The following is a 15,242-nucleotide window of genomic DNA, read 5'->3' as shown; positions in this document are numbered from 1 at the left end:
GGAACACTTGGTGTATGGTGGGAACCGGGAGCCTAGTCTCCAAAAATGGATAGGAAAAGATTCAGGTAGCAAAGGACCCCATGTGTCATACTGAGTGCTGGAATTTACTCTACAGACCAGGTGAAGCCTTTAGAGACTTTTCAGCAGGGAGAGGCTGGAGTCTGGGAGGATGTGAGTGGCTTCTGCAGTAGTCTGTGTTCAGACAGTGGGGAGAGGGGGAAGCCATACTGATGGGTATCCACGAGGTGGAATCCAGAGAGGAGACGGACAAGATATATGGGAGAGAGATGCATTATGGACAGTTGGAGGTTCCTAACTTGGGTAACTGATTGTATGCTGACCTCTTAAGAATACCACTTACAATGTGGGGTGCCTGGGTGGCTCAGTTGGCTAAGTGTCTGACTTCAGCTCAGGTCATGATTTCCCAGTTTGTGAATCTGAGCACCGTGTTGGGCTCTGTGCTGTTAGCTCAGAGCCTGGAGCCTGCTTCGGATTCCATCTCCCTCTCTCTGCCCTCCCCCACTCACCTGTCTCTCAAAAATAAACATTAAAAAATACCACTTATAATCTAAGAAAAGCACTTAAAGTTTCATTACTAGGCACAGAAGTTTATCTCTGTTTCTTTCAATGTTTACTTACTTATTTTGAGAGAGAGAGTGAGTGAGCAGGGCAGGGGCAGGGAGAAAGGGAGACAGAAGCCAAAGCAGGCTTGAGCTGTCAGTGCAGAGCCTGATGCAGGGCTCGATCTCATAAACTGTTGAGATCACAACCTGAGCGGAAACCAAGTCTCCACTGCCTAACCGACTGTGCCACCCAGGGCCCCTCATCTCTCCGCTTTTCAAGTTGCTATTTATCAAGCACTTACTGGAAGACCTAATAGACATTCACCTGCTACTTAATGAACTTACTACTTCCAACATTCTAACAGAATTATTAATCTCATGGTATAGAAAGAAGTAGGCTCAGAATGGTTTAGTGACTGGCCAAAAATCACAGCTAGCAAATAACACAAGCAGAAATCCAAACCCTGGTTCCACTCCAAACCCTCTTTTATCACACATTCTGTCTCTCTCAGTCTCATGGCCATAGCAAGAGGTGTGAGGACTTTTACCAACTTCTAAGTAAAAGAACAAAGCCATTTATACCTCTCTGTTCCTATCATTTGCTCTAAGTTTTTACTCAGAATATACTGACGGGCCTTCATCCTCTTTAGAACCCCCACGTTAAGTGTGGCCAATATTCTTCCGCAGACCGGAAGCACCCTGACCCGCCCTGCGCAGGCACTGCTGGGCATGCTTCGTGGGAGGCTGCCGGGGGCCCCAACACACCCACAGGGCACTCACTCCAGGGGCTTTGTCCTGGTGTCAAATTATCCAAAACACTGACATTACTGACTTATCTTTTAAAAATCTTCTTAGAAAACGACAATTGTGGACTAATAAGATCAGTGCTGCATAATCCAAGGTGAGTTTTCTGCTCTGCACCCTCCTGAGTAAGTACAGTCAATCCTCATTATTTGCAGAGCGCATGTTTTCAAATTTGCCAACTTGCTAGAATGTATTTGTACTGGCCAATTCCACGTCTGCTGGTGCCCCGGCAGTCATCCGCAGACTTGTGCAGATCACCGGAAACCTGGGTTGCTCGATGCACACACTCCTAGTTAAGACTGAACAAGGTTAACGCTCTGCCTGTTGCAGCTCACACTGTAACAAGTGTTCTCTTCACGTGCCAAGTTTTCCACATTTTGTGCTTTTTGTTGGTGATTTTGCTGTTTAAAGGGTACCCAAACACAGAGCTGAAGTGCAGGCTAGAGTTCCTAAGCGCAGGAAGGCTGTGATGAGCCTCAGGGAGAAAGTATGCATTAGATAAGCTTTATTCAGGCATGAGTTATATACAGGGCTGTTGGCTGTGAGTTCAATGTTAATCTGACAACACTGTGCATTAAATAAGGTCTCTTTAGACAAAAACATACATAAAATGAGGTTATGCATTGATCGGTTGGTAAAAATATGACTAGAGGTTCTCAGGAACATAGCTCTGTATTCTTCCTAGGGGTAACATTTTGGTGTTCACTAGTTCAGTCTTGACAGTGACTTTATAGAACGTGTGAGAATCGACTGTATTTTTAGGGTAGAAGAGAATAATACACTGGATCTAAAATCAAGACACTTTGATTATAATCCTAGCTTTGCCACATGGGCGCCTGAGTGGCTCTGTCAGTTAAGTGCCTGACTCTTCATTTCGGCTCAGGTCACGATCTCCAGGTTTGTGAGTTTGAGACTCACTTTGGGCTCTGTGCTGACAGTGTAGAGCCTGCTTGGGATTCTCTGTCTCCCTCTCTCTCTGCCCCTCCCCTGCTCATGTTCCCGCTCTTAAAATTAAATAAATAAACTTAAAAAAACTCCTAGCTCTTCTATAGACTTCACCTGTCCAAGTCTCAGCCTCTTTGTCTATAAAACAGGAATATTACTATTTGTTTGGAGTTATAAAGATAAATTGAGATAATCATAAATGTACTTTTTAAAAAAGTAGAAAGTCCTTGGGGCACCTGCATGGCTCAGTCGCTTGAGCATCTGACTTAGGATCAGGTCATGATCTCACAGTTCATGGGTTCGAGCCCTGTGTTGGGCTCTTTCCTGGTAAGTTCAAGAGCTTGCTTCAGATTCTGTCTCCCTCTCTCTCTGCCCCTCTCCTGCTTGGCATGCATGCCCTTTCTCTTTCAAAAATAAATAAATAAATAAACATTAAAAAAATAAAAGTAAAAAGTTCTTTAATAACATTAATAGTGTACTTCTGTATATCTGGCACTTAGAACATCCTAAGGCATTTAAAAAAATGTTTGTTTATTTTAAGACACAAAGAGAGAGCACAGGTGGGGGAGGAACAGAGGGGGAGAGGGAGAATCCCAATCAGGCTCCACACTGTCAGGGTAGAGCACAATGTGAGGCTCGATCCAACATACTGTGAGGTCATGACCTCAGTCAAAATCAAGAGTTGGTCGCCTAGCCAACTGAGCCACCCAGGTGCCCCCATCTCAAGGTATTTTTAATATGTCATAATTATTTTACTTTAAAAGTTATTTTTTAAATTACCATATTTTTAAGAGCCTAAGACCCATAGTTTTTTCATATTTAAAAATCTCCGAGCTTGTCAAAAGATGCAATTATGATTCAGTGTTTTTTCCTTCTTTCTTAGCAGAACACAGGATATTGCTGCATCTTACATTGTTGAATGCAAGGTCTTAAATTAGATGGCGTATGGTATCTTATATCTACCCTCCATTAGGGGTTCTCTCACTCGTGCTGACTGTAAGCTTTCGAAACAAGCGTGCCTGACACCCTCTCCAGTGACAAGTTCTCCCAACATTTTCCTTCTTTCAATTATGTCTCAACTTTCTGTAATCCTGATCCAAGTGTCAATTCTGTGGCTTTTTACTTTTAACCTAACTTTGCTTTCTTTCTTTTAAAAAATGAACTTTTCAACAGACTCTCTAATTTCTAGTATGATCAGTTAAACACCAAAAAGTAGGTGCTGACGCTCTTGCCTTGGGATAAAATATTCAGTTGCCTGCATCTGCTAAGTAACGGTGGACGGGGAGTCAGAGTGTTCTTCTCCAGAAGCCCCCTGCTTGCATGTGGTTGATAACCAACAGGCCTCTGAGGAAGGTTTCACAGGCCAGGTACCAGCTCTCTCGGGTGGTGCTGGAGCCACACCTTCCCCAACCTCCTTCTTGGGAAAGGTCTGCACCTTCCCGTCCCCTTTTAGAGCTGCCCAAGTGAGATCATTTCTCCCTGTACTCTAATAAGCTCCCCTGAAGTCCCACTTCCAGAACTATTCCTAGGTATGAATGCTTTAGTTCAAGGAAAAAAAGAGAAAGAAACAGGAATCTCAAAGTTACTTACTAGGACAACCCTGGAGCGGCAGAGAAGGAACTCAAGCCAGTGTCTCAGCTCTGACCTGGGGCAGCGTCCCTATCTTCTGGTTAACCTATTTCCTCTGAATGCTTTCTCTCTCTCTCTTCTCTAAGTTTTTAAATTTATTTTGAGAGTGAGAGAGAGCGTTCATGCATGCCTGAAAGAGGGGCAGAGAGAGGGAGAGAGAGAGAGACTCCACATTGTCAGCACAGAGTCCAACTCGGGGCTCGAACCTATGAATTGTGAGATCATGACCTGAGCTGAAATCAAGAGTCGGACACTTGACCTACAGAGACCCCAGGTGCCCTGAGTGCTTTCTCCTCTGTACTGATCCATCCTGGTTGGCTGTAAACACAGGGATCTCCCAACATAAGGGTAATTTCTACTGCAGGAAGGTCCCAGGTCCTGCCACGGAAATGCACTGCCCTCTGGAACAACAGAGGTGTGTTGAGGCCGTTGGGAAACAGTGATGATGCTTAAGGAAAAATCCATCCCAAATTCCACAGGGGAGTTACTGCTTGCAAAATACTCTTGTTACATGTGAAACGAGAGTGGATTACTTGCTGCACTTTTCTTCAAAGGGCTGACTAAAAGTAACGGATTTCCCCCACAAAATTAACAGCTAATGGAGTGAAAGGTGGTTTCTTAGGTGATCACTATCTGGTCTGTTGTTTAGCCAAAGATGGAGGTTGGGAGGTGAGGGCAGGGGGATTAGTGACGCCTTCCTTTGCTTCAAGTTTTCGTCACAAGTGACACGTTCAACTGGACACCCACTACTAAGGTGTCCCGAGGTAATGAGCACATGTGTTAAACAATCACAAATAATTCTTGAATTTTATACTATTTTTTCTCTTCTTAACTGACAAACTGATTTTCATTTGGATAGTTGAGTTTCGGTTTGGAGTACAGCAATCGTGGTTCTCCATGTGAAATGATTCAAGTTTATGGAAGTGACTGGAAAGTTTGCACTAACAGTGGTGACCACAGCCTAATTTCAACAAGTGTCATTCAATATCGGACCAGAAAGAAGGCTCAAGAAATTTCAGCATTTTCATGTTTCTGTAAAATGGAGCAAGACAGTGATCAGGGCATTAATTATCCGTGACACAGCCCTCCCACCCGGCACAGGTTTGGGAAATGGGAGGAAGACCAAACCCCAAATGTGCTTGATATTTACCAAGGACAAATATTTAGGACTGGGGATTAGACACCACCACTCTGGACTCCTGTCACCTGTCCCTGTGCTGAAACTCTTACCCACAGCTCAGACTGGCAGATGAACGTATCTAAAATTGGCTGATCTCCAGGCAGAGAGGAGGGTGTGGAGTAACAAGGAACACACCTCTTTGGGTTGGATCAAACGCATAGTTAATTGACCATAACTTAAGGAGCTGTGAAAGCTGTAAAGTCCCCGGTGTGTGAGCCACACCGCTCGCTCTCTGTGCTGCGGGGAGCCCAGTGGAACTCTGGTTCCATGCATTCTTTGAGCTCTGCCCAGTGTCTCCTGCAGTCCCTGCCTTCCTGGCTTGGGAAGACACCACCGCCCTTTATCTCACCCCAATGCTCAACTGCAAAGACTGAGAATGCATTAAAAAAATTTTTTTTTGAGACACACATACAGTGTGAGTGGGGGTGGGTAGAGAGAGAGAGGGAGGGAGGGAGACAGGGAGACACAGAATAGGAAGCAGGCTCTAGGCTCGGAGCTGTCAGCACAGAGCCCGATGCAGGGCTTGAATCCACAAGACATGAGATCATGACCTGAGCCGAAGTCAGACCCTTAACCGACTGAGCCACCCAGGCGCCCCAGAGAGAGAATGAATTTACTTCATTTCCTGCTTCTACCCCACAACACAACTGCACTAAACCTAATTCCAAAATATTCTAAACCAAACCTCAGGTCTATTTGAGGAATGCTTTTAAATGAAAGGATGGAAGGAAAATTTCTGATTTGGCAATTCTTAACACTTGTTTTTATTTTTTGCTTCCTAAAGGTACTAATAAACAAATGGTTAATGATCTTCAGTACTTCCTTCTTTTCAAGTCAGCTGCCAAACTGGGTGTTTCAAAGACACTGATTTAGGAAAAGAACATACGTTCTATTTATATTTATGTATCAGCCTTTAGAATTTTTAACATGTTATATACACTTTATTAGTACACTAGGACATGTATGTAGTTAACCAAGAAGCAGTGACATTGGTGGATATGTTCTCAAAATTTTTTATCAGTGGGCTGCATAATTAAAGCAGTTTGAAGATACTGCTCTAGCTAACGATCTTACTATCTTTTGTAAGCCACATACATGCAAGAATGAATTCAAAGGTATAAGCAAAATTGTAAATAGTAAAAAAAAAAAAAAAGTAAAATAAAATGGACTTGCAACCCAGAGTAGATGTTGCCATAAAGATGACTATACTATTCGACAAAGCTAGTGTCTCTAAGAGGCAGGAAATGCCTGCTTTGCCAGGGGCACAAATAGTTTGAGATCCACTTAATTACTGGTCTGTCTTTGATCTATTCCTTTCAGTTTACAGTTGCTCATTTGCTTTAAGGGGGAGCTTGCATGCAAAAAAGAGATGATGCCTGTTGAAACCTAACAAGAATGGCAAGAAATTAATGGCACAAAAGGGACCACTTGTTCAGTACTACTCAAGTCCCTCCACTGAAGGTATCAATTCACTTTCATCTCTATTTCTAACTAATGAAACACATACAGCAAAGTCTTTACAAACAGAAAAGCCACTTTTAAAAAAGAGGGCCACTTTTTGAAGAAAACTCAAACTCATGGTACTTGGCCTATTTCAGTCTTATTGCATCATGTCTGGACTCAACTTGTATATGGATAGAGACATCTTTGAATAGGGTGGTGGTCTTCAGGCCTGTACCTCGTAAGACTGGACTTAAACACAGAACAAGTCTGCCCTAGTAGTTTGTCCTAAAATTGCTATGTGGCCCTGGAAGGCTAAGAACACCCCATGCATGCCTGTTTTTTCAACTTTTCTACCTTGCTGGCCGAAACAAAACATCTACACACATACATGCATGCCTGCACGCACGCACACACAGAGCCAGCACAAAGGAATGACCTGCAGTTAGCGCGCACGGAATATGGCACAGTACCTGGGATGCTCTCTAATTTCCGTCGGAGCTCTTCATTTTCTTGTTGCAGTGAAATCACCTCCTGCTCCAGCTCTTGGCATCTGGGACAGTAGCCTTCCTCTTCCTCCTCCTCTTCCTCCTCCGGCAGCGTAGAAGAGGACGGGTGACCATGGGATTCAGATGTCGCTGGGGAGGTCCAGCCACCTAGTGTATGCACGGGGGAGGTTGACAGAGGATCCACGTCGGCCAGGTGGCCATACTCGCTGACTGATGAGGTGTTTGGAGTCGGAAAGCTCCCCGAGAGCAGGTAATTTTGTAGGGAGTCAGTGAAAACCCTCAAGAAGGCAGAAGTTTGTTGTTTCCTCTGCATATATTGCATGTCTACGTCTACATTATCTGAGGTCTGACTGTGGACCCCTTTCCCGACGTGACACTGCTCCTGTCTCTCAGTGTAACTCGAGCCTTCCTGCTTGACACAAGAAATCATGGATTGAGAATGGTTGGAGTCCAGTAGTTTTCCTCCACAATTTAAGAGACTAAGAACGCGACTGCACTGCTGGGCAAAGGCATCCAAGATCATACGACTCTCTGAAACACATAAAAAAACACATCAGAGGTGGACAGCCAAAGACAAGGGATTAAGTAAGGTCCTCAATTTTGAGTTTAACATTCAAAAATGTTAAAAATATGTATTTCTACTCTCCATCCCAAAACAAGGTAACAAAGTAAATCTGCTTCTAGGAGGATGCATAGCTTCCTGTCATTCTGCAACCAGAGGGGTGTCTCAAGAGTCATCCCCATCCCCTTATTCTGGGAAACGGCTGGACTGTGACTTTGGGCACCGCAGAGAGATCTCCCTCTCTGGGGCATTAACTGGCCTGTACAAGTCTGAACTCACCCCTCCGGCTTCATTAAGATCCTTACTCTAATGAATCGAGCCAGCTCCCGCAGACTCAATTCCTCATTGATAGGAGGGCTTACAGCAATCATTACTTCTATTTCTGGAGTGCCCTCATGCCCTTGCTATTAATCAGCTGATACAATCCCTGAGGAGAACGCATTGCTCCCAGACGCAAACTGGAGGAGAAAGAGAAGTCTTTCTGAAGTGCTCACTAGACATCGAAGGTAAAACAAAGAGTGGCCTATAAGGCAAGAGATGATGAGCCCGAAAGCAAAACTGTTATCCAACGTCTGTGTTCACTATTCTTTCTCTCCGTTTATCTGTGAACGTGGGTTTCTTGTCAAGGCCAATGTTTAGGCCAAGCCATAGAAGTATCATGTGAAAAGCAGCAGTGCGTCTACTTAGAGCCTCTTCCGTTAGATTGCCAAATCTTTTAAATGGCATGTGGCCAGGCTGCCAGTAGACATAAATGTATTCTAAAGCATATTAATTGTCAATCAGTGAAAAACAAAAAGCAAATGAAAGCAATTAGTTCAGAAAACCAAAAACCCCTCAAAAACTGTGAAAGTGGGATTTAATGCTGTCAGTCTTGGGTCTTGAAAATTCACCCTAAATGCAAATATCACCCTAAATACAGTCTTTTCCTTCCAGACTACCACCCAGAATGGGCTATTTATAAATAGAGACACTTTATAGCACTTATATAGAGATATAAGATGCTTCTCATTTCCTCTCTTCCCTATCCAGCATAATGACAACAAGCAAAATACTATAAATTTTAGCTACCAATAACTATTTATGATAGAAATTTAACTAGCTACCTGCTGTCTTTGAAAACATTGATTGGTTTTATCTTTTTTCAGGAAAAAACCTTTAAAAATGAAAAATGGTGAAATGTTTGAGGGCTTCTATGGGAACAACAAAATATTTATTGAATACACGTGGGTCCTCTTGTAAACACACAGATCTTAGTTTGCCACACTGGGCGTTTCCTTAGCTGGGGTGGCAAGAGCATTCTGGGCAGGCAGAGAGTCCCCGGGACTTCTTTTCTTCCTGCCACAGTGCTTTCCCATGCGTCTGAGCAGCGCCACCCTTAGAGGCAGGGAGGAGGGCCCTGCCCTAGCCCTCCTCCTCCGCCCTCCCCGCCCCATGGTCAGGTACCCAAGATCCAGGAGTTCCTTACTTAAACTGCTTCGAGGGCCTGTGCTGGACTCTTCCCTGAGCCATTCTCCCAAGGACAGACCATGGTGCCAGAGCCTGGAAGTTTGGACGGGGGCATCCATTCGTGTGTATGTGAGGTTCCTCCCATTAGAAGATGAAGCTGGGGATGGGGAGAGAAGGCCATGGGCTGGCTGAAAACTCCAAAGTCAGATCTGGTCATTAAGAAGGTATATTTGTCAGGGGAGGTGGATGGAACATATTTTATTATTTAATAGTTTGTTAATAATTTAGATACATGGCATGTAGGCCTGCATCTGTACCCTTGTCCTGAATCCCACCAATCTGAGGCACAGGCCTGTTTTTTCCACAGTGATCTTGAGTGCTGAAGAAAAAAAACCAGATGTCAGGCATAGTTTCAGGCTAGACTTGATTGATGGGCTGGGAACGTTATTGAAGCAGCAGCTGGTATAAAGTACAGTTGGTATATTGGAGAAAAGGGATATGGATATAGAAAGTATCTTTTACACACCAAACACCGGAATTGCTGCCTCTGCCCCCTGCCAGGTAGAAGAGAAGGACTGAGCCCCTGATTTAAACCAAACGGTAATGGGGGAAAGACCTCAAATATTTGCATATCAGTTCTTTACCCTGACCAAAACCAAATAAACAAAGTAGACAGCTGAGCCAGGCAAGTGGGAAGATTTAAGATGTTGCATGGTGATCTTCACTTCCGGGTTTTTGTTCTTTTATTAGTAAAATCAAAGGATGATATTGATTGGGAATTTTCAATTCTAGCACACTGGCAGTTTTCATTCATTTTAATCCTATAATCCCATTCTAGACCTGAAGTTGTATTTACTGTTTGCATTTTAATCAGCATGGCCCCAACTGATTTACAGCCCATACACCTTTAATGTAACCTTGATGAAAGGAACAAAATATGAAAGGAAAGGCTAAAATAGAAGTACCTATAAAGAATTGCTCAAATATATTTGTTCAATGTCCTAAAATACACTCAGTAGCGTTAATCCTATTGATAAATCACATTACAGTATAGATTTTAAGGGAAAAAAATCTGACTTAGGGACAAGCATGATTTGTTTTCTTAATTGAAGGATGAACTCATAATATGCCTAGAAAAAATCATTATATAATACACTACATTATGAAGCTAATGTATTAAAGTGCACTCAGTATCAGAGAATAGCTATAACCATAAACATTTCTTGCCTTCAGTTTTTAAAAATACTTTATTCTGAATTTGTTCTTAGAATTGATAGATGCAAAAATAACAACCATAACCCTTGAAGTTGAATTTCTCCTCTTTTTGATACCTTAAAATATTTAAATACTGTTTAACGTCAATACGTCGAAAGATATGATGAAAAATATTACTATTACACTCGGCAGAAAACAGCAAATCTTTCTACCTACTCCATATTGTAGTCAGCAACACTTTAGCTTTCCAGACAGAATATAATTAGAAATGCAAGTACTGTGCAATGCCCATTATCGCTAAGAAATGGAGAAAAGTTCTGTTTTCATATGAACACAATTGAATGGTCACTGACCCATGATTCTTAATTGAGCAAAGTGTGAACATGTATTTTGAAATGTTTTAACTGTTTTTTTTTTTTCTAGTTACAGAATGCTCAGTCAAGAGATGGCAGGGAAGAACAAAGTCAACAGTTTACAAAGGGGCTTTAAAACCACCTATTTTATTCTTAACGTCTCTAAAATTAAACACCACAAAATCCTCATAAATCACAATCATGAAGCACTGTAAGTTGACCACTATAAGTTATTTTGCTCTAGTATGCAATCTGTTGGGATAGTATCGTGTTGCAAACTGTCCCTAGTCTGATTCCAAAATCTGAACCAATGATTGTTTTTTTAATTAAAAAATTCATTTCTAGAAATTCTTCTGAATTTAAGTGGTTTAAGCCATCCTACACCTGATAAGTGAGTAAGAAGAGGGATGGGAACTGGGCAATCAAACACAGGCGCTTTACTTTAATGTCCTTCTTTGTAAGTAAAGCCTTGAATGGAATTTGCCCATCACAGCATATACCCAAGAGTATTCTGTTACTATGAAGGAGATCACAGACATCCAGATTAGTGGTAACCTTTTGATTTTAGCCCAGCGAAGGGTGAAATATATTAATACTAAAAATGCAGAAGCAGAAAAAAGTTTTTGTGACCTATTATCATGTGTCCGTCCATACATTATATCTACCAAAAGGACTTCCAGCTAGTTCAAAATAGATGATTTCCTTAAAACATTAATGTAACTTCTTAAAAGAAGACTTCACGGCATAGAAAATAGAAGTCAGAAAATGAAAGCATCTTTGGAAGCATTACCCTTGTCTTAAATCAATGAACTATGTCTTTTAAAAAAATGCCATCCAATTTTTTTTTTCATAATGGCAAACATCAAAACAGCAAAACAGGATGCAATTTTTCTAAATAAATAAATCAATGATGTGTCAAAAATTAACAGATGAGTTAATATACTTGGTGCTATCAAAACCAGATGGTGCTTCCTAATATTCATCCTGCTCAGTCAATCCCTGAATATTTTCTGGACCATCGGTATATAAAATAGGATGCTGCTATTTGTGATGGCAAACAAAAGCAATCATGCCTGCCAAGCACATACTATAACAGGCAGCATTTCAGCTCTGCTAGACAGAAAGTAATTAGAATGCTTTTAATGTCCAAAAGAATGATGCTGATAGGCTGCCACAGATGTGTAGATTTATGAATATTTATATGGTGGTTTATAGCTGACACTTTTATCAGTTGAAGAAGATAAAATATCTGCCTGACTCAAAAGCTTGACAGTCAGGTTAATAAAATCTCATTAAAGAGAATGACCTATGCAATTATATAGGATTTATTGTAATTCATTTTTGATTGTACTCTGCTTAAAGATGCAATTTCCCATTTCCTGATGCCAAATTTAGGCTGCATATCAAGATCTACGTGGGTTTTAACTCTAAGCCTCCCACAGAGGAAAAATACGCTTCTAAAACCATGGTATATTACCCCTTTTAAGGAAAATTATACTCTTCATGAGATTTTATAAGAATGCTGAAAAATCTATTTTTAATCACATTTCTCCTCTCAATGGTTTATGGCTTTTAGTGGCAAATAAGATTCACTTCAACCTTTTTCATCTTTTCACTGCCTTTAATCTGGACACTCAGTTTTCTCTCTTCTGTCCTTGACTCATTTCATCATATCAATGTTTTGACTACTTTCAGTCTATTAGGTGGCCCTAGAGGTTACAGGAACACTTTTGTGAGGGTGCAGCAAGCAACTTACCACCTCCTCCAGCCCCCTCCCCAGTATGCTTAAATGGTGTCTGTGTGTACACACATGCTCATTGGTTCAAAGTGGAACCACTAGTTCCTTAAAGAGCCAATCAGCTCTTAAGGTGACTGTCCTTCTGATGGCCACTCACATCTCTGTGCTGGGTTAAAGACGGCTTTGTCCATCAATGATTAATATGATGACCCCAATCCAGGATGTCTAGTACTATGGCCCTCCTTTTTTCCTCTCTTCTTTCTGCTGCCAGGCCATTTTCTTCACTGCATGGAAGAAACCTACTATCTAGTTCCCATTTTTTCAACAAGCAAATGGCATCCTGCCCTTGGTGCTATCAAGCTTACTCTCTATGACCTTAAAAAAAGAAAAAAAAAGAAAGCAGCAGCAGTCTTTGAGCATAAAAGGAAATAAAAAAATATAGGGAGTTTTGGGGGTATCAAACACAGCCCCCTTTCACTCTTTTAGATTCAGGGATGTTGTGATTTCCACCTGGGGATGGAGACAAAATTAACTAAGAAGAAACACTGAAAGAGTCCATTTAGAACAGGGTGAAAAGGAAAAAAAACCACACATAAACTCCTTGTGAATGAAAGACAGCAAGGATACTGCCAGAGTAGGAAGGAGCATGGAAAGGACAGCAAGTGGCTGGTGCAGAAGAAAGGAACAATGCAGGAAAAATAGGAAAAAGCGAAATTACAACTATGGATGATAATGGAAATGAGGGGGCAGATTTATAGTGTATAAAAGGAAATAAAAGATTGAAAGACAGCAAAAACTAAAAGGAGAAAGCAAGGTGAGATTAAAGACTGAACAGGCAGATTAAAAAAGGAAACCCCCCCAGTAAACTAAGGAACTAAGGTTATGCAAAGGAGTAAACAAATACAGAAAATGGGAAAAGAGCCCAAACTGCTGAGAAACAACATAAGAAAGATACAGATTAAGCAGAACTACGGAATAAACATGGGCATCAACTAAAAGTAGAATAGAAGAAAATAAGACTCCAAACCCAGAAAGAACACAAGCCTACTACTAAGAAGGGAAGACACATTGGAAAAATGAGAAAAATGTAAGTGGATGGGTAGCCTAACAATGAATATAAAAACACAACAGAATATTGGGTCAAGAGCAACTGAAATAAAAACCCACCCCACAAACAGTAAGACACCTACATAAAAACCCCACTCCAAGCCGCCAAACATCTCCAAAATCAGTGAGAGATGTGACAGAACAAGTCTTCACTATTACCTGTAATTAGATTTTCTTTCTCAAAACCAATCCTTCATGTGTCAAAATATTGACAAACAACATAACATTAGCATAGGCATCTATAACTCATTTAGAGACAATGCTCATATTTCCATTAGCACAAAAGCCTTGGATACACTGATATGCAGAATTTGGGGTTCTAAAACAATGCCATAAAAGGCCTGAGCAGGAACTTTTAGTTCTGATGAGCGAGATAAACGCCGAGTGCCCTTGGGCGCAGGCCCCAGGCCCCCAGGCTACGGCCTTTCTACCAGCCCACCTCCCCCGAAGCCTAACCCGCAGGAGAGCGGACTTTTCCCAGGGGACCTCCTGCGGCCTTCCGGTGGAGAGGAGCCTCGTACCCGGGGGTGGGTGCTCCCCACCAGGCATTTATTCAAGGGACGGGACAGATGCTCGGGAGGCTCCCGAGCCCGGGGTGCAGCGTCCTCCCTCCTAGCGGGGGGTGTGGGCCTTGGGCCCCAAGAGCCCCGGGCGGGGGGGCGGGGGAATCTCCTGGGCTGGGGGGAGGGGCGGGACGTCCCTTTTCCTAAAGTCCGCCACTGGGGCGAGTGCCAGGTCCACCCGCGTGGCTGGTGCAGAGGAACCCGCTGACCGGGGCTGGGACTCTGGGGTGGGTGGGGAGAGAGGGGCAGAGGGTGCAGACAGCGCGCGCACGAGAAACACAAGCGCACAGAAAAAGAAAAAAAGAACCCAAGAGCCGGCCGAGAGGACCGCGACAGAGTAGGCGTGCACCAAGGAGGTGGTTAAAAAGATAATTAGAAGGCCGGGAAAGAGCGAGAGAAGGAAAAGCAAGCGAAGAAGACAGAGGTAAAGGAAGAAATGGAAGGAAAAAGTGGAAGCAGCCGAGAATGAAGGGAAAGCGTCCCCGAGCGCCGCCAGAAGCTCCGGGCTCTCCCGGAGCGGCGGCGGCTGTCACCCTGGGGTGTCCGGCGCGCGGCCTTGGCGCCAAGGCTGCTTCCACGACCCCCGCCGCCCGACAGACCCCTGCCGCCGACCGCCCCGGCCCGGCTTCCTGGGCGCCAAGCCGGATCCCAGCGCGGAGCCACCTGTTAGGAGGCGCGCGCGCCGTCGGAAGCTCCGCACGCCGCGGCGGCGGGGAATCCTCTAGAAGTTGCTGCCAGCGCGTGGAGGCCTCAGGGGTGCGCTCGGACGCCCGACTCTCTCTCAGCCAGGGCTGCGCTCGCCCCTCTCCCCCCGGCTCTCTCCTCGCAACCCTCCCCCGCCAAGCCCGACGCGCGGAAAGGGTGTCCGCCATGCCCGACTTCGAGTTCCCCGGCACCCCCCTCCACCCCCGCGGCCGAGCGGGAAGGAAAGTTGCGCCCAGGAGTTGGTACCTGAGCTGAGCTCCAGGCTGGCGCCGTCGCTGCCCGCGCTGCTGCTGCTGCCCGCGGCGACCGCCGGGCCCGGGCCATACCTGACGACCGCGGCGAAGGACGAGGATGATGAGGAGGCGGGGGAAGCCGGCGGCGGCGCCGAAGTCCTCAGGTGGCCCTGAGACCCGGCGGGCGTGCACGATGGAGACGACGAGGCGGCGGCGGCGGCTGCCCGGCCGGGCCCGGCGGGGTAGGTGC

General features: G+C 44.1%; 1 protein-coding gene across 1 annotated transcript in view; it reads right to left on the bottom strand.

Moving 5' to 3' along the window:
• The window catches only part of BEND4 (BEN domain containing 4), a 31,589-nt gene that overhangs the window by 15,616 nt on the left and 731 nt on the right, over positions 1-15,242 (bottom strand). The window contains exons 2-3 of the mRNA XM_029952169.1: positions 15,006-15,241; positions 7,035-7,601 (exon numbers count right to left, since the gene is read on the bottom strand). Coding sequence (XP_029808029.1) covers positions 7,035-7,601; positions 15,006-15,241 — 803 coding nt within the window. The remainder of the gene's footprint in view (positions 1-7,034; positions 7,602-15,005; position 15,242) is intronic.

The sequence above is a fragment of the Suricata suricatta genome, chromosome 1 (assembly GCF_006229205.1).
Source record: "Suricata suricatta isolate VVHF042 chromosome 1, meerkat_22Aug2017_6uvM2_HiC, whole genome shotgun sequence".
NCBI lineage: Eukaryota > Metazoa > Chordata > Mammalia > Carnivora > Herpestidae > Suricata > Suricata suricatta.
The sequence above is the reverse complement of the archived record's forward strand: the minus strand, read 5'-3'. Positions and strand labels throughout refer to the sequence as shown.